Source organism: Ambystoma mexicanum, chromosome 6p, assembly GCF_040938575.1.
Source record: "Ambystoma mexicanum isolate Mex_15411 chromosome 6p, UKY_AmexF1_1, whole genome shotgun sequence".
NCBI lineage: Eukaryota > Metazoa > Chordata > Amphibia > Caudata > Ambystomatidae > Ambystoma > Ambystoma mexicanum.
The window spans coordinates 616339109-616358931 of record NC_090935.1 but is presented as its reverse complement, the minus strand read 5'-3'; the positions used below and the strand labels follow the sequence as shown (position 1 = coordinate 616358931).

The 19823-nt window shown below is 47.4% G+C and overlaps 1 protein-coding gene across 2 annotated transcripts in view; it reads right to left on the bottom strand.

The window, feature by feature from the left end:
* The window catches only part of CERT1 (ceramide transporter 1), a 1636484-nt gene that overhangs the window by 196982 nt on the left and 1419679 nt on the right, over positions 1-19823 (bottom strand). For both annotated transcript variants that reach the window (XM_069627469.1, XM_069627468.1), the window contains one exon: positions 8199-8328. In XM_069627469.1, the coding sequence (XP_069483570.1) occupies positions 8199-8328 (130 nt within the window). The remainder of the gene's footprint in view (positions 1-8198; positions 8329-19823) is intronic.

Below are 19823 nucleotides of genomic sequence, written 5' to 3'. Positions count from 1 at the left end.
ATGAGGTTGTGTCGGAAAGTGAGGTAAGGTTGGTCAGTCTTCAAGGTGGATGGTAGGGAGTTCCAGAGTTGAGCTGCTTTCACCTGAAAGCTGCAGCCGCTGACTTTAGTCAATTTAACTCTAGGTATAGATATGTTGTTGGCGTTAGCAGATCTGGTGAGTCTTGTTGGTTTTAATGTCGTGAATCTCGCAGATAGGTACTGCGGCGCGGCGTTGTTAAGGCATTTGTGGACCAAAGAGGCGACTTTTAGTTGGATTTTCTCCTGCGTAGAGAGCCAGTTATTGGCTCGTCTGAATTTGGTGATGTGGGCTCGCCTGGGAATATTAAGAGCTGCTCTAAGCGCGTTGTTCTTTTGATAACTTCCTTATTAGCCCCAATATAGAGCGAATTGCAGTAGTCCAGCTTTGATAACACGAGCGCTCTCGCGAGTGTGATGCAGATATTGTTTGATAGGAAGGGTTTGCCTGCTCTTATTAATTTCAGGTGTAGGCAGTTGCAGAAGCCATCGCATTGATCTGCTTGTTGAAAGAGAGGGTGGAGTAGAAACCCAGAGTTTTAACCGCGTGGGCGGTTGTAATTTGGTTGTTGTCAATATTAAAAGAGGAGTAGTTGGGGCCCAGTTTTTTTTTAGGGTGGGAGGTGTGCCTAGGATGAGGATTTCAGTTTTGTCATCATTCAGGCATAGTCCGTGAGTGGCCATCCATGCCTGGATGATGATACACTCTGTTCACCAAGGCCAAATCCTTGTCGTAATCACCGGTAAGTGGTAGGAGAATCTGAGTATCATCTGCATAATTAGTGTAGGTGATACCAAGAAGGTCCAGATCATCGAAAAGGGGCTTAGTGAAGATGTTATAGAGTGTAGGAGAAACACAAGATCCCTGGGGCACACCACATGTGATGGGGATGGAGTCTGCTGCTGCAGTGGTGGAGAAGACTCTCATGGTCCTGTTATTGAGGAAGGATTGGATCCAATTTGTGGCTTCTTCTGAGAAATGCGCGGCTATATCCAGGTGCCTACAAAGGACCTTGTGGTCAACAAGGTCAAACGCAGCTGATAAGTCCAGGAGGAGGAGTAAGGCTGGTTTGCCTTGATCCCTTAGCTCATCAATTTGCGCCTTTAGGTCCAAGAGGGCAGTTTCGGTCCCATGCTGGGGACGGAAGCCAGACTGCCGTACTCCTAGTAAGTTGTTGGTTTCAAGGTATTTCTGTATTTGTGAGTACGCCAGCTTATCTATAATTTTTAAAAGGAATGGCACAGTAGTGATTGGGTGATAGTTTGTGGGTATGGCAGGGTCTAGGGTCTGTTTTTTAAGCAATGGGAGTACCCAAGATTCTTTTAAGTTACTAGGTATGGACCCTGTTGCGAATGAGGCGTTAATAAGTTTTGAGATAAAGGGAGCCAGGTCTCTAGCTGCGTCCTTTATCAGTTGGGCTGGACATTGATCCCCCTGGCAGTTAGATGGTTTGAGTGACAATATGATTTTTTCTGTCTCAATCATAGATACTTTAGAGAACTTGAAGCGAGTATTGTTGATGTTATTTTTAGGAGGGGCGATAGCTGTTTTGGGCTTAGTATCGAGACTGAGCGAGGATTTTTTCGTGGCAATTTTAGATTGGAGAGTTGTCACTTTGTTAGCTAGGGCTTGCTGAATGTTTGTGCACCATGTTTTATCTTTGACACAGTTGTCAGGCACTGGGATGGGGGATTCTATTTCCTTTAGGATAATGAAGAGTTCCTTCATGCTAGAGTTGGCTTGGGCTATTCTAGTGTTGTAAGTTTCCAGTTTAGCCGATAGTATTTCCCTTCTGTAGAGGGTAGATATATCTCTCAGGGTGCTCTTATTTTCTTCCGATGGTTGTAGTTTCCATGCGACCTCGCATTGTCTTTTTTTGGTACGAAGAGTTTTTAGATGGGGGTGTACCAGGAGTTGAGGTGGGCTTTGGGTTTGCTGCGTCTCACTTTGAGTGGTGCAATTATGTCCAAGGCAGAGGACATAACTTTGTTGTACTCATTCACTAGAGTTTCAGGGTCCAGGTTATCTGGTAGTGAATTAAGTGTGGGGAGGATGAGCGGGAGTAGGTTATCTGGGGTGATGTTTTTCTTGTTCCTGGTTGGGATGGATGGTGCTGGCTGGACTGAGGTAGAAGTAGGTCTGACCGTTTCTAGAGCAAATGTTATAAGGTGGTGGTCTGTCCAAATTAGTGGGGAGATCGATAGGATGGAGGCATTGCAGTTATGGTCTGCCACCCAATCAAGTATTCTACCCTTGTTGTGGGTTGGGTGAAGTACTTATTGTGAGAAGCCTAGTTCAGAGAGTAAGTTAGCCACTTTGCTTGCCTGTGGGTCGTTTGCAATGGTGTCTGCTTTCGCCTGTCGCAGGTGGAGAGCAGCATTTGAAAAAATCTGTTTCCCCGTATGCTTCAAGCACATTTTCCTCCTTGCCCAACAAGGCCAAGGTCGATGAGGAGGACTGGAGCAACGCCTACATGGACGCCGCAGCCATTACTGATGAATGTGGCTGCGGATGCACCGCCAGGAACAGGGAAACCCCCCTCAGCCTGCCTGTACTTTGCCTCCAGTCTCCCGTTGGTGGGTTGTGTTGAGTGAGGCTTCGTCCAACCATTGCTAGGACTTCAACATCCTCTTGAAAAGGGATGCCCGACCTAAAGGCCGATTTTACTGTGAGGGCATCTGCCAATACCTCCCCTCCTCAGGCTGTTCATTTTGGGGCGGCTGTCGAATGCCTAGATACTCTGTCAGTCTAATGGAAGGCCCTGGCCGATGACTGGATGTCACAATCCTCCTCCTTAGTGTCCGTATGATCCGAAGCAGCCGGGTCCACAGGCGGTGCAGTCGGCAGTATTGGAGTAGGGTGGTGTCCAGTGTAGCTGGCAGCACCACTATGGTAGGCTGCACCGGTACCTGTAACGGTGCAGGAGGAGACTCTACTGCACCCGTGGGGGTGGCTTGCTGCCACTACACTGGGGCCTGAGGCAGCACTGGAGCCGGTGGAAGCATGTCCTTTATGATGCCCCTGATTATGGTGCCCATCTGCGGGGATCTCATAAGCCCAAGGAATTTGTCAAAGCACCTGTCCTCACAGGCTGGGGATGCATGCTATTGTACCGTGGGCATGGTGGATGTGCCCTTATCCTGACTACTCTGTATATAGTAGGGTTCTATGTAGCGTCCCTTCACAGCAAGCAGGTATGCTGTGCACAAGGAGACCCGCAGGGGGGGGGGAATCATTGCCCCCTAGAATTACACTCTGTGTCTTGCTGCCCTTCCGACTGGCACGCAGGTTCACGTGCCGCCATTTTGTCCTGCTGCACTGCCATTTTGTCCTGCCCCGACACGCCTGGTGTCGTATTAGGCGAAGCCTCCCCCTGTGTACTGCTTTTTCTGTACCTCAGGCTCCTGCCTGGTAGGCTGTGCGACCTAGGCCTGAGGGCTGGTAGTGCTGTCCCATGCAGGTGCACCCTCGGACATGGGACCGGTACTAGGGCAGGGCCCCTCCGGAGATTGCAGGGGAAGCCTGTGGCCAGCCATGAAACAGCAGCGACTACCATGGTAGGCGTGGCCCAGGTGGGCAGCAAAGCAATCACTGTATTCTGGAAGCCCTCCCACTCTACTTACCCTCAAAACATATCAGGCCAGGATGTTAATACTAACCAGCTTAACAACTAGATATAATTTAAATGTTAGCCAGAGCCACATGTAGTGTAACTGTGAATATTAGCTTGCGTCACATCTAGACAGGATTGGGACCGTTAGCCAGTGCCACATTTAGATACACCTAGTAATTATTGGCTCACATCACATCTAGACACTATGTGAATGTCACCCAGTGCCACTTTAGATATATCCTGTGAATATTAGCTTGCTTCACATCTAGACAGGATTGTGAATGTTAGCCAGTGCCACATCTAGATATAATTCTGAATATTAGCCTACGTCACATCTAGACAAGATTGTGAATATTAGTCTGCGTCGCTTCTAGACAGGATTCTGAATGCTGGCCAGTGCCATATGTAGATAGACCTGCAAATATCAGCTATTGCCACACTTAACCAGAATTGTGAACATTAGCTCGCCTCACATCTAGACAAGACTATAAATTCTTAGCTTAGACAGTTTTGTGAATGTTAACAAGTGCCACACTTAGATATAATTGGGAATACTAGCCGTTGCAGCATTTGGATAGAATTTGAATATTAGCTTCTAGACAGGATTGTAAATATTGGACTGCGTGGCTTCTAGACAGGATTGTGAAGATTAGCAAATGCCGGATCTCGATAGAAATGGGGAGATATTCACGCCCCACATCTAGAAATAACTTGGAAATTAGCACGTATCAGATCTAGATAGCAAGGCCAATAACCAACCCACTAAAAATCTCACCACTCTACATACACCTCTCAAACTCTAACCAAACACAACTACAACCCTAAAGCACACCAAACCGCACAAACTTCACTACACCGCAACAACAAAACCAATCGCACATAGTTTTGCACAACAGAACATGACGGCTACCGACCGAAAAGCACACCTAAGCTCAGCGAACGGTGCTAACCAAACTGAAGCTGCCAGCAGCACATCACTGCTCTCTTGCACTTTTCCCGCTCGGTCCCACTAACTCAGCCCCAACCCCTGTTCTTTTTCAGATCCGCCAGAGCTCTAGGGGACCACTCCAGTGGTGATAGTGCGCAGTACAAATATTCTTTAACATTAACATTTCCCATTGACAGAGCCAACATGCCCCTCAACAAAAGGAAACGGTAGGGTCAGAGGACCCCTCCGTCGTGAGGCCAGTAGCTCGATTGGGCCTCAGTACCCGAGCTGGTGACGGGGCCTTCCTGGCCCCTCCCGCACGGTCCTGGGAAAGGAATTGCCCTTGCGGGGTGCTTTGTTAAAGAGAAAACTAGCCTTTGCCTTCCTGCGGACGTACTCCTTTATGTGCTCTGGGGGAGACCTGGAGAACAGCTCCCTCCACCGGGGAAGCAGATTTTTAAGGGACCGGGGTGTAAGAGCGTTGCACGCCGAGCAGCTGTCCCAGCCATGGTCTTCTCCCTGCCAGTGGAGGCAGAGCACGTGCGGGTCTGACTTGGGAAAGGGTCCCTCCCAGCAAGGGCACAGACTAAAGCCTGTCTGGGCCGACATGCACCAGGGAGGGGCGAGGCGCCAGAGGCCGTAAGACTGCTACAAAAAAAAAAAAAGGTTATTGGCAATTTGGGATCCAGGTGGAATTATTAAGAAAAAGAGCCTCAATCACAGCTCTGGTGAAGTAGGCCCGCTCAAGTAGACGCAGAAAAGAGGACTGATGTGTGGTGCCGGAGGGCGGAGTCAAATGAGCAGTTCAGTTTCCCATCCCTAGCAAGGGACGCCCATGCAGTATGGAGGAAAGGGGACTGGATGTAGGAGTAGACTGAGCGATTACCACACCGTCCTCAGTGAAGAAATGTGATGGGCCAATTTGATGATATGAACTATAATCACTCAGCTATTAGGCCAGTACTGGATGTATTTAGGTTGTTGCAAGTTGAGACATAATTTTACCATCCACAAATGCAGGTAATTATCGGCATAAAAGCCATCAACATTCTAAAAATAGCAATAAACAATGTAATTTTGTATTTAACATTTTTTAACATATGATTGTATACATTTTTAGACTGAATGTGTTAATGTTGTGGAATAAAGTGAAAAGGTTTAAATTTATAAACCCAAAGCACTAATTAAAAAAACAGAAGACCTCCACATAGGACTGGGTTTGGGTTGTTGGTCTATTGCAAGGGACAACCACACTGGGGAGTGGTCAGAGAAAGTTTGCGGGAATATTTCACACCTTTGAACTCCTGATACTAAGCCACAGGAGAATAGTCAATAGTTTTTTTTCTGGCCATTGTAACATGATCAGTCTAGTAATAAGTGTATTCCCTTCCCATGGGATGAGAGAGACTCCAGCCATCGATCAACATCTGCAACAACACTTGAGCTGAGGCAGAGAGGGGGCGGGGTATCAGATCGGTCCTTACCAATATCCAGGATAGTATTAAAATCCCCTCCCCAAATAATGGGAATGTCAGTTGCTCTAGCCAGACCAGTCAGAATATTGCCTATAAAAGTCAGGGTTATCGACATTTGGCCTGTATGTATTGACTAATCCAATTATTTTGCCAGCCAGAGTCCCCTATTCTATTAAATATCACCCCGTATTAACAATACAGGTTCTGGTGGCTTGAAATGTAACCAAAGAATGAATGGGGATCATCACCCCCTCTTGGCTGCATAGAGTAACCAGTACATCTAAGATGACCCCCTTTCTGGTAAAAGACTCATGCACCCTGCCCACTGCATGTGTCTCCTGCAGCATAAGGACCTTGGGGCAATGCCGCTCCAGATACGCTAGCAACTTTCTGGCTATTTTTTTTCAGGCGATTTAATCCCTGCACATTCCACGTGAGAAATGCAATTTCCTCCACCAAACTTTTTGAATTTACATCAGCCATCAACAAACCCATCAATCTATTGCCCGCTGTGGCGTAGCCACTCCTTGCACGCCAAAGAACTTTATGTCGGCTAAAAATGTTAAACTTGTCCCGTCCCATAACGCCCCCACCTCCCTCACCATCCTCCCCAACTTGGTGTATGCCACAAACATCTTCATTTGAAATTTCAAGGAGTACAACGCGAACAGCAACTTTACATACAATACCTTTGGTTGCCCTGGTATTGCTCTGACAATTGATCATTGAGCCCACATTTACTACAGAAAACTCCCCACCAGGATTCATTACGGTCACTGCCCCGAGTATGATGGACCTGCAGACCATACTCGATCCAGCCTTTCAATGTCAGGACTAGTTCACGCCGGGCGCAGGATCGACGCTTCAAATGTGCTTGGCCCCGGTGCTGTATGCAAAGCTTTGAAGAGAATAAATTACATAAGGGATTTGATGTTCTCGGATCAGGCGCTTGACTGTCATAAGATCTTCGGGTTGCTTGGATATTAGCTGAAAAGTCATGATATGCAAAAACCTTAATCCAAAATGTAGAGCCCCATGTTCTCTAGCAACTTATATTCGGTCCCTGCCCCTGTAATTCAAGAGCCTTGCGTTAATCGTACGTGGTGGTGCACCAGGCTTCGGGGCAGGGACAAGTGCATGATGAGCCCTTTACACTACAAACTGTGCTGAGAATTGTGCTTCTCCAAGCAGAACTTTCAAAAAGTCTTCAACAAACTGCTCCATAGAACCCTTTTCAGCGTTCTCAGGCATTCCGACAATGCGTATATTTCAGCGCAAACGTGACTCCAAGTCCTCAAATTTAGCCGGCAAAGCTGCCAATTCCTTCTTTGCCATAGCTATCTCTTTGTCGTGACGTTCCACTTTGTCATCTATATCGCCGAAACGCATTTTAGTCACCATCATGAGCCCACTTTCTTTATCTAGCTTGGTCAGTAAAGAATGTATTGGCCACAATGTCATCCAACTTGGAATTGAAAGCGGCGAAACCGTTCTGCATTACATCCACAAAGGGCTCCATATGGGTAGGGACATCTGGGCTGCCCAATAGGGCATTATTCAAGGTGGTCTCCGCTATCTGTTCTTTAGCAGGTGTGCTTGTGTAAGAATCCATGGGCCCACACTTTTTTTCGCAGCCCCTCCCAGCATTACTAAGTGCTGTTTTAACAGCACTGTGCCTGCAGTAGTGTAGTGTTCCCCTGTGCAATCAAAGAAAGTAGTTGCAGCCGAGGCTAGGATTACATTTGCTGACACCCGATTCATAGCATACTTCACCAATACCCTGGCATTAGTGGATGCCTACTGGAACCCCCATTTCAGCAGACTGCCCGTGCCCTCTCTTGACCTAGTCTCTGTGGTTGCAGCCTCGGGGCAGGTCGCAAAAAGCTGCAGCATCATGCAGCACCCGCTCCCAGTGGAAGCCTTGAGACGCGCATGGAGCGCACCCACGTGTGCACTTCACAGGCTGCTACATTATGTCTCAACCCTCGCTCCCGGGACCAACCGTCACCGTCAAGGGAACCAATCTACACCGCTGTATTCAGATTTTATTTTAATAAAGGATGTCCTTGGTGCTTGCGGGCTAAGCAGCCATCTTTGCTGCTGCTCAGCAGCACCCCCTGGGTACATCAATTGTTTTAGAATATAAAAATCATCTCATACATACCATTAGCTACATATGTGATCTTGCACTGGATATTGTCTCTGCTTATTTCCCGATTTGCCTCTGGGGGGCTTACCAACGTCTGGCAAATCAAAGCAATGTTGATTTTGGCACGAACACATCGATTGCTAAGCTGTGAAAGAATAAAGTATCATTATTCTGATGGCCAGTACATAGCTTTATCTAATTATCAATAAACAATAGCTTTTTCAATATTCACATTACCACAAAAGTCAATTTATGACAATATTTTACAAAGGGACATAAATATGGTAAAGCACAAATCACTTACCTCTCGGTAACATTCTTTGATGGATGTTCCTCCCACTGATTTCTTATCTATGATATCGCTTTCCCAGCAGAGTTGTTCTATGGAAACTTTTCTGCCATGACAGGGAGCAGCACGGCTCTAGGTCGGATCTGCCTGTTGTTTCTACTTGCTCCGCACCAGATAGGACATCAGGCCACTCTATATAGCAATGCCACGCCCCGTGATATGATAAGTAATTTATAACGTGCCTATACACAAAGGTTCCTAGGCAAGACAAGGGAGAGCAGACAGGGTCTACAAGACAAACCATCTTACTAGGCCTCGAGTCATTCAGATCGTGCAAGTACAAGAAGTGCAAGGGGAAATGGAGGGGGGAGGGAGTGCAAGGGAGGGTAGTGCAAGGAGAACAAGGGACTGTAGGGTTACAGTTACAGCCCCTAAGTACGTGGGTGGCCCGGAAGCAGTGCATGGGTGACTAATCAAGAAAGAGCCTGGTACCCAGTTAGACTCTGAGGGTAACCAAGCAATCTGTCGGTACAGCATACAGGTAGGTCAGCAGGGGAGCGAGAGAAAGGTGAAGAGGAAAGTTTTGAGCTGCTTGCGGAACTTCAGGTTGTCCGGCTCAAGCTTGAGAGGGGCAGGGAGGCCATTCCAGAGGGAGACAACTGCAGAGGAGAGATCTCCCCACTCTCTGCCTGGTCTCAATTCCACCCTTTTCTGCAAACTCTGAAGCCGAGGGACTGCAGAACCGATGGTGTACTAGCTTCCTACAAGAGGGGCAGGCAGGGAGGGTGCTGAGAAATCAGTGGGAGGAACGATCAGAAAGAACATTACAGAGAGGCAAGTAATTTGCTCTTTTAACAGACTCTTTCTCCCACTGATTTCTCATCTATAATAGACTCCCAAAGCGGTACGTAACCTGTAGGCGGGAGGCAGCAAAGCGATCACCTAAACCAGAAAACTCTGGAGGACTGCCCTGCCAAACCAGGCATCCTTGACTCCAAGGGAATCCAAGCAATAAGGCGTAACAAATGTGTGAAAAGACGCCCCAGTTGCCATCAGGACCTGGACTCCCCTCTGCAGGGCAGAGATGGCCTCGGGTAGAAGGAGCTTGGAGACCCTCAGGCACATCATTCCCAGCCAGATCATAGCATTCTGTGGTAAAAGAATGATTCACCTGGACAGGGTCCGTTTTAGAACAGCCCTGCCAGCACAAGCAGTAGCGTAACCAATGGAAAGCTGGTCATTCTTCCTAGCCTCTCACACGAGAGATGTGTAACTTCAGGATCCGAACCATATCCAGCCTATGGAATAGTTCCCATGCCTTGGAAGGGTGAAGCAGGAGAAAGAACTCAGAAAGATGGATCTTCTGAGAGAACTGGAAATCCGGGACCACCTTTGCAGAAAGGAGGGTCCCAGTCTCAAAGTCACTTTCTCTTTGAAAAACCATCAACGTCTAGAGCTCACTCGAACGTCTCTCGGAATTGATGGCAACCAGGAAAATCCCCTTAAGGGTGAGTAATCGAACATAACAGAAAAGGGGGGACTCAAAATGAGTCCATAAGAAACATCAAACCCAGAATTGAAATACCACGGCTGAACCACAAACTGGCAGAGGGGAAACTGGTTACATAAACCCTGCAAACATTGCATAACCGTAGAAATTGGGAAGAACGAGCCCTGTTCTGGTGACCTCTTAAAAACTGAAATAGCAGCAAGGTAACCCTTTACAGAGCAAATCTTCAAGCAAAGAAAGCAGAAAATCCAGCACAGGGGATAGAGGACAGGATAAAAAAGGATCCAGGTTCCTCTCCCGGCACCAAATCGAAGATGTACGACACCTGCAGGCATAAATGGATTTCCTAGCAGGCCTCCAAGCTGAAAGGAGCACATCGAGGACATTGTCCGACAGGTCCCACTCCATCTAGCTCAGCGGCTCAGTAGCCAAGCATGAAGGTTAAGGCTGTTGAGGTTTGGGCGGAGGACCCGCCCCTCCGAATGGAAGAGCAAGTTGACTCTCCTCAGAAGGCAAAACACAAGAGGTGATGGCTGGAAGGTTTAAAATTAATATTAACCTTGGCTTTGCTCTAGGCAACCCTCCAGACCATTGTTCTTCGCCTGCCAAGCCATTACAAAAGGGGCCATGAAGCACAAACTTCTAGGTCATATCCCTTATGCACGAGAATATAAGCATCCCCAGACACGTTTCTGCCTTGTTGGGCATCATCAGTGAGCAATGCCAGAGGTTAAGATTAATTCTAAACCTTCCAGCCATCACCTCTTGTGTTTTGCTATAGTAACCCAGAGTGGGACGGATATGCCCAGATGTGGGTCCTGTGCCTGCTGAGCTTCGAGACCCAAGCTGCTCCTTACTGATGAAGCCCAACAAGGCCGAAACAGGTCTGGGGATGCTTGTCTCAGAGCCCCTTCCACGTTCACTCCCTTTAGCACCTGCATGTCAGATAAGCAAAAGTTGTTTGAGAAACAAGCGCTCAAAGATATGGAGAAGATGGTATTGATATTGTGGAAACCTATGCGACTGAGTTTTTCTAAAATAAATGACTCTCATATCACTTACCATCAAGCCCACAGAAAAGGGCTCAGCCATTATGATTAACACCGAACATTATGTTGTGGAATGCCTACAACATGTCACTAATAGTGATGTCTATTCCATCTTTGACAATGACCCCCACAAATGGTACTAAAACAATCTATTCTAGATAAGGTCCAAGCGGCATATGATAGAAACTCGGCTTCTTGCTGAGAAATGGTGTCTAACTCCTAATAAAATCAGGATACCTATATTTTACACAGTCCCTATAATCCACAAGGGAATATTCCCTATAGTCTCCGGCAAGGATTTAATATTGGAACCATTATCCAATTATGTCGATTTTTTCATTAAGCAAATACGTGAAATGCGGTCATATGTCCAAGGACACTGGACATTTCATTAACATTGTTGAAGGCACTTATTTTGACCCCAAAGTGCAATGCCTCATATGTATGCACATAGAGGCTTTGTATGCAAACATTGGTGGGGATAATAGAGGGGTTGCTACATTATTTAATGAATCCTATGGAACTACAACTGGATTGATGAATGAAGTTGCCCAATGGATAAATATGTGCCTTCATGGGCCGCAAATGAATACATGATCTATAATGATGGCTGGTGGGGTGGGTCAGGTTACTAAATAAATCTATTGATGGCGATTGTATTATTGTTTCTTTTGATTCCTCGCAAGTGGCATCATATGTATTAGGTTCTAACTCTATTTATGTCTCAAGAAGTTCCTCGTACAGGATGGACCCTCTGTCATACTTTTATCCTGATCTGAACCTGGCTTTCCAATCTAGGAGGGATTTACAGAACACCCCAATGCAAAGGCATTGGGTAGTGCTTACAATGGGCCAATCACAAAGAGGAGGGTTAATAGACAAATAGTGCAAAACAATATTTTTTATCGAATAGATTTGACCCTCGATTGGCAATAGAAGAACTATATTGGCCACGAATAAATCCTGTTTTAATGGTTGAGCCTGAAACAGTTGTGCTGTTGAACATTGAAGGGGTCGAGTTGTTAGTAGCAGGGCCCCCTTTACCAAATTCCATCATTGGCCTGCAGTTAGGCCTGTGAGTACAATTGAACGCGTAGAAACAATGTCAATACTGTCTTGGTGTATTGCGGGTTCTAGAGGAAAATTATCTGATAGTACCATAAAAGAGAATTTGAATGGGTCTGTGATTATCCTCTTGCGAGAGATAAGGGAAGAAGGAGTTGGTTTTCAATGGTTATTTGGTTTATCAGGTAAAGGCAAAAAAAGATTGAGCGGGAGGTATTATGGAGGGCTGGCGATTTCGGTGAAGGGTTCACTGGCTTGTGAAATTATTGAAGTGTTAAATGGGAAACGCTGATCCAAGTTCTCAAGTTGATCCCACTGGAGGCCTTCCCGGTGTATATCATCAATATTTATAATAGCCCCTCAGAGAAATATGGCTTGGGACCTATCCAAGCCCTTCAATAGAGAATTAATAGGTTACTTAAACAAACAAGCAACAAAGACGTAATGATTGTGTGGGGGTGGGGGGTGATCTAAATTTGAAGATGGGTAAAGGGCTGATAGGTCTTTTTGATCAAGGAGAAGGTGGGGTATTAGGCATTACCCTGCCTCAGATGACAAACATGAGGATGTGTGGTGATGGGCTCGGTTTCTGGCATTGGATGATGGAAGTAGGCCTTGGATCAACTAACGGCAGATTTGGGGGAGATATTACTGGTGCAATTACTTTTAGAAGCACAAGAGTGAATTCAACCATAGACTACTTTCTTGTATCCGTTAATATGTGGAGCCTAGTTAAGAATTTTCAAGTAAGGGAGAGTTATATAGTGACCATTGCGCTCTCGACCATGTGCCAATTTAAAAGGTAACCAATTTGACCAAATGACAGATTGTTTGTGAAGGTAATACTACCAAAAGACTGAGCTGGAATAATTCAACTAACGCCGTAGTGGGGAGAAATATTAGGAAGGATAATATGGCTCTCTTAGAGGCATTGTTGAATCCTGCTATTAATCCTGTGGTAACAGTTCAAACTCTTACGCAGTTGATGGGAAATATCAGAGATGGATTTATCGGGGGACATTTGTCCAAGGCGAAAAAGGGCCCCTATGTGGGATGGTTTGACAAACATTGTAGACTGGCTAAGGCAAATTTATTAAGTCTACTTAAAAACCTAGAGACGGGAGAGGGCTCGCAAGCTTGCAACAAACATGGCTGCAGCCTACTGCGCTCCGGGTGGTGAGGCTTTAAGAGGGAAGCTGTACACCGGTATCACTGCACACATTACAGCTTTTTGATATGGCGAATCTCTGGAAGGGTCTGGTGAGCCTGCCTGCTTACGTTGGACCGCGGGAGTGGCTGCATTGTCTGCCGTGAGGTGAGAGCCCGGAGGGACGCATAAAAAGTTGAATGCAGCCGTAGGCACACAGCAGCGAAGGCCAGCACCACAGGCTGGGGATGTGACACTAGAGGTGCCTGCGAGCGTGTCCCACCCGGTGACAGAGAACATTTGAGTGAACCGGCTGGGAGAGGGCGGTGCCCGGCAGCGCAACCAGCGCAACGGACAAAGCTGTTGAACCAGTGGCTGCTCCTATGACTAGGGATTAGAGATCCACACCCACACACACACCCCCTTCTGGGCCCCGCTCCCTCCGCTTGAAGTGAGATTGGCAGGGGCTGCTGAAATGAGGATCAGCGACCGCTCCCTGGAACCGGGGGACCACTCTATAAATGCGGACGTGACCAACTTCCCTTCGGTTCATTAATGAGGTGAGCTGCTGGATGGGAGTCACAGTTTTTGGTCGAAAGAGCACATTGTATAACGCAGCAGGCCCCCAGACATGGTCAAAATCTGTGGTCGGTTACTGCTATCTTGTTAAATTACAGAGACCGAAACATGATTCCCCCCCCCCCCAGAGGGCCCGTAAACTTGGCGATGTAAAATATGGAGAAGCCAGAGTGTCTTTCTACCCAGACTTTAAACCATCGGTACATAAGGCAGTCTGTCCTTTTGCCTGCAAAATGTACACTTTGAGATCGGGGTCTACAGTACGCTATACTGTAACCATCCAGACTGCGGATGGTACAAGGCAACAAAACTCACTTCTTCACTGATCCGGGAGCAGTACAAGATTTTTTAGAGATGTGCTTTGCTATTGCAGTTAATGACCCGGAGCCTGATGTTAAGAGTATTTATTGACAGATGGCTTGTAGAGTGTATCTTGGTGAAGGGAGGAACATTCCGACACCAAGGTGTGCATAAATGTGTGTGTGCTAGGTGAGCATATGCATTGTCAGTTCATGTAATAAATCGGTCAGTCAGCTGGAGATCCTTAGTGTAACGATGGCCTCCCTCGGATGGCCGTTGACGTGATCCTGTCGGCATGTTGGCGTGGCTACCCAAGTTGACCTACAAGTTGTGTGAGGGTTTGGAGGGAAGCAACATCACTGCAAGTTGGGGTAGGGCAGTGTTGGCGGGGGTGGGATTTTGGGGGTATTTGTTGGTAGTTGGTGTGGAAAGGAGGAGGGCAAAGGGGGAGGGGCAACAGGCGAGGGGTGGGATGCAGGAGGTTCAGGGAAAGACGGTGCCTGGCCCTGAGAATGCAGAGCGAAGTTGATGACTGGCCTCATGGAAGTATGGCTGGCTGCAATATACGTTGGAATGTGCGAGGGCTGAATAATCTGCGCAAATCCCGCAAGGTGATTAATTATTGTGAGCGACATGGTGCAAAGGTACTCCTCCTGTAAGAGACCCACCTGGTTGGAGCGGCAAACTAAGGGGTAGCTAGAGCTTGGGGATCCAGTAGATACTATACATAATGGCTATTACTCAGCTGGTGAAAAAGCCCAATCTCGACAAACGCGAACCGGGTAACCTTAGACTGATCAACTGTAATTTCACCCTGAAAGTAATGGACAAGATTGCCGCATCAAAACTACAGGCATACGTAGAGACCAATGAGATTTTGCATCCTCAGTCGGGTTTCCGTGCTGCCAACAGCACAGAGACTGCCATACTTGACCTGCAGACCAAAATGCTAGGGATTATGGACAAAGGTACTTTGACATTGGAAGCCTACATGAGCTCAGATTCCCAACCCATGCAAGTGAGCAAAAATTGTTCCTACTATATCAGGCTGCTGAGAGCAATTAAACCTTTACTCAAAGTAAATTGCACCACCATTACCAGAACATAACAACCATCCTTTCTCGCCTGGACTATGGTAATGTGCTTTACTTGGTGCTAGTAAACAATGCTTGACAAAACACCAATTCATTCAAAACAACACAGTCAGAATTATCAAGCAAAAAGCAAGATCACACCATATCAGCAATGCTAAACAGGATCAACATTGGCTGAAGGTTGAAGACTGTATCCTGTTCAAATCACTGACTCTGACATACAGGTGCCTGAATGGCAAAGCCCCGGTCCATCTAAAATCAAAAATGGTCAGTTACACGCTGGCCCGAGTGTGGAGATCAGAAGATCAGGGATTCATTGTAGTCAACCACAATAAGAAAGCCAATGGCTTAGAAGAACAAGTTACTTCTTACCTTGTAACGTTCTTTCGACGGGATGTTCCTCCGACGTATTCCTCATCTTAGATATCTCCTTTCAGCTCTGCTGGCCTCGGAAATTTTTTTCTTTAGAGGGCGCTGCGCGTCGACATCCTCCGAGTCGATGTCCCTCGACAGCCGCCGTATCGACGTCGACGTCATCCTGGCTATAAAGGCCGCGCGCAGCGTCCGTTGCTCAGTTCCGTTTTGTAGCCCAAAATAATTCTTTCTGGACTAAACTAATCACCCTGAAGGAGCGTAAACTGCAACAACAAGGGAAGTAGAACTGCGGGGATGGATGGGAGGGTCGATGAGGAATACGTCGGAGGAACATCCCGTCGAAAGAACGTTACAAGGTAAGAAGTAACTTGTTCTTCGAAGGGATTGTGTCCTCTGACGTATTCCTCATCTTAGATAGGCTCCCATAGCAGTATTCTATTATTGGAGGAGGGAGTACTGACTTCATGCCGTCTTCTATTGATGAATAGAATGTAGTACAGCCCTTCCAAACCTAATCTCTTGACTGGAGGAGGAATCCAAGTTGTAAAATCGTGTAAAGGTATGGACAGACGACCATGTAGCGGCCGCACAGATGTCTTTAACCGGCACACCTATTTTGAGGGCCGATGAAGCTGCAATACCTCTGGTCGAATGAGCCCTAAGGTTTTGAGGGGGCTCTTTCCCTGCCAGTTTATAACATTCCAGAATGGCTAGAATGATCCATCTGGAAATGGTCTGCTTAGTTATTGGTAATCCCAGCTTGTGACCAGTGTAACCTACAAACAGCTGGTCTGCCTGTCTTATCCTGGCTAGTCTACTGATGTAAAAACTTAAAGCCCTTCTAGGGTCTAGCCTGTGTAACCTCTCTTCCTCTTTCCCCGAATGAGGAGGAGGATAGAAAGATGGAAGGGTAATCTTCTGAGTGATATGGAATTCAGAAACCACCTTTGGGAGGAAATTAGGCTTCACTTGCAGGACAACTTTGTCTTTGTGAAAGATAGTGTGAGGGGGTTTACAAGAAAGAGCTTGTAATTCGCTCACCCTTCTAGCAGATGTAAGTGCTATTAATAAAACAGTTTTAAGGGTAAGGAATCTTAACGACAAGAATGGAGTGGTTCGAAAGGTGTGCCCATCAGGAAAGTTAGGACTAAGTTTAAATCCCATAGGGGAACTTGGAATGGTCTTGGGGGATAAACATTGGTTAACCCCTTTACAAATTGTATTACCAAGGGTAACTTGAAATAGGATCGTTCTTCCGCAGTGCGTTTAAAGATGGATAGCGCTGCGAGATAGCCCTTAATGGTGCCAACTTGAAGGCCTGAATTTGCCAAATATAGTAGGAAGGACAAAACCATTGGTGTACCACATGAAAAAGGGTCGATATTCTGTTCTCTACACCAGCTGCAAAATCTGTTCCAACGGCAGCGGTATAAAGACTTTGTTGCTGGCCTCCTTGCCGAAAGCAACACCTCCATATCATCATCAGGGAGGTCCCAAACCTTGTACCTCAGCCTTTCAGAAGCCAAGCGTGAAGGTTGAGGGTTTTGATGTCTGGATGGAGAACCTGACCTCCCCTTCTGTGAGAGTAGGTTCTCTCTGAGTGGAAGTCGAATTGGGGGGCAGATAGACAAGTCTAGAAGGTCCGGGTACCACGTTCTCCTGGCCCAATCCGGGGCAATTAGGATCATGGTTCTCCGGAATCTTCTCAACCTCCTGATCATTTGAGGAATGAAAGGGACCGGTGGGAACACGTACAGAAGCGGAAACAACCAGTCCACTATGAACGAGTCTCCTAGAGCTCCTCTCGGGGGAAATTCCCTTGAGCAGAACAGATCGCATTTCCTGTTGAGGCTGGTGGCGAACAGATCTACCTGAGGGGTTCCCCAAAGGGCGAAGATCTCTTGAAGGACTTCCTGAGCTAGCTCCCACTCGTGGGAGACTGTGCTCTGCCTGCTCAGAGCGTCCGCTGTCAAGTTCTTCTCTCCGGCTAGGTGAACTGCCGATAGAGAGATTCCTTCTTGGATTGCCCAAAACCAGATCTGCATCGCCTCTCTGCACAGGGGTACTGATCCTACGCCTCCTCTTTTGTTGAGGTAATGCATGGCCACCGTGTTGTCCGTCATTATCAGGACATTTTTCCCTTGTACAGCTGGCAGGAACGCCTTCAGCGCAAGTCTGATGGCTCTCAGCTCTAACAGGTTGATATGTAGTCTGGACACCGATGGAGACCAACGACCGCTGATGGTCAAGTCGTTGGCTCCCCACCCCGTGATTGAGGCATCCGTGACTACTGATATCTCTGGCCAGGGTTGCCAAAACTGTTCTCCTTTCAGAATGTTCTCCTGACAGGCCCACCACTGAAGGTCTCGAGCCACCCTGTCGGGAACCTGAAGAAGATCTGTCATTCTCCCTGAGAATTGTGACCACTGAGTCCTCAGTGCCCACTGGAGGGATCTCATTCTCAGGCGAGCCTCTGGCACTAGGAAAATGCAGGATGCCATGAGGCCTAGCAACCTCAAAAAGTCGAAGGCTGGGAGACGTTGGGCATGTTGGAACTTGGTAACCATCTGTAGAATATCTTGAGCCCTCACCTCTGGTGGCGAGGCTTTTCCCAGGGAAGTGTCCAGGATCGCTCCTATGAACTGGAGTCTCTGCGATGGTATCATTTGTGACTTCTTTAAATTGAGGGAGAAGCCCAGTCTGTGAAGGCAGTGGCACACGTGATTTAGCTGGATCTGAGCTTGTTCCGAAGAAACAGCCCTGATCAACCAATCGTCCAGGTAGGGGTAGACATGAATCCCTTCCCTCCTTAGACTTGCCGCCACTACCGACATTAACTTGGTGAAGACCCTCGGGGCGGAGGTCAGCCCAAATGGCAGCACTCGAAATTGATAGTGAGAGTTGCCAATTGCGAACCTCAGGTATTTCCTGTGTTTGAGATGGATAGGCACATGGAAATAAGCGTCCTGAAGGTCCAGAGATACCAACCAGTCCTGGAACTGAAGGGCCTGGAGGATCTGAGAAAGAGTGACCATCTTGAATTTGTCTTTCCTGAGGAATTTGTTCAATTCTCGCAAGTCCAAGATGGGTCTCAGTCCTCCGTCTTTCTTTGGAATGAGAAAGTAAGGGGAGTACCAGCCCTTGTTCCTCTCCGCTACAGGTACCGGTTCTATGGCACCTTTCTCTAGCAGGTCCAAAATTTCCTGCAAGAGGAGCGGATCTGGAGCTTTCTGAGAGCTGATCCCCGGTGGATGACTCTGAGGTATACGTAGGAAAGGCAGGCAGTAACCTTGGGCAACTGTTTCCAATGCCCAAGCATCTGACGTGATAGCCTGCCATACCGCCAGATGGTGAGTCAACCTGCCTCCTACAAGTGTCCTGTGAGGAAAGTCCTCAGAGTGGTTTTGGGGCGGCTGATGCAGATGCCGATGGTAAAGAGGCACCTGCTGTTGCTGCGGCTTTTGAATATCTACCCCGTCCACCTCGGGTAGTTCTTCTCTGTCCCCTTTGAGCCGGTCGTCCTCTACCTCTTCCGAATGCGGAGTAGAAGCGAAAGGACTTGCCCCTCGCAGAGGTTCCTGTGGGACGAAAAGGTGTCTGACGGATTGCAGCGCCTAGGGATTTTGCTGCTGCTTTTGAAGTTTGCAGTTTCTCTAAACTGTCATCCGCCTTTTTCCCGAACAAAGAAGAGCCATCGAATGGCATGTTCAAGAGCCTGGCTTGCACATCTGGGGCAAAACCAGACTTTCTCAACCAAGCGAATCTCCTGGTTGTTGTACTTGCCGCCATTGCTCTGCTGATACTGTCAGCCGAATCAATGCCCGTCTGGAGGGATTCGCACATAGCGTCTTTACCGCCCTGTATGATATTCAGGAACGCCTCCCTTTCCTCTCCCTCCGGGATGCAGTCAGCCGCTGTAGAAGCACACTCCCAAAGTGTATGGCTGAATCTAGCAAGGGTGCAAGTAGCATTAATAGATTTTAACACCATGCTACATGCCGAAAAAAACTTTCTTTGCCATAGCATCATATTTTTTATCGTCCCTGTCCTGTGGGACGGTAGGATAAGCCGTCTTGACATCGGTAGAGGATGCTGCCTGTACCACCAGACTTTCTGGGGATGGGTGTTTTGACAAAAACTCTGGGTCTGTAGAGGATACCCTGTACTTTGTAGACAGTTTTTTATTTACTGCCGGGACGACATCTGGGGTTTCCCAGTTCGTCATAATCTTA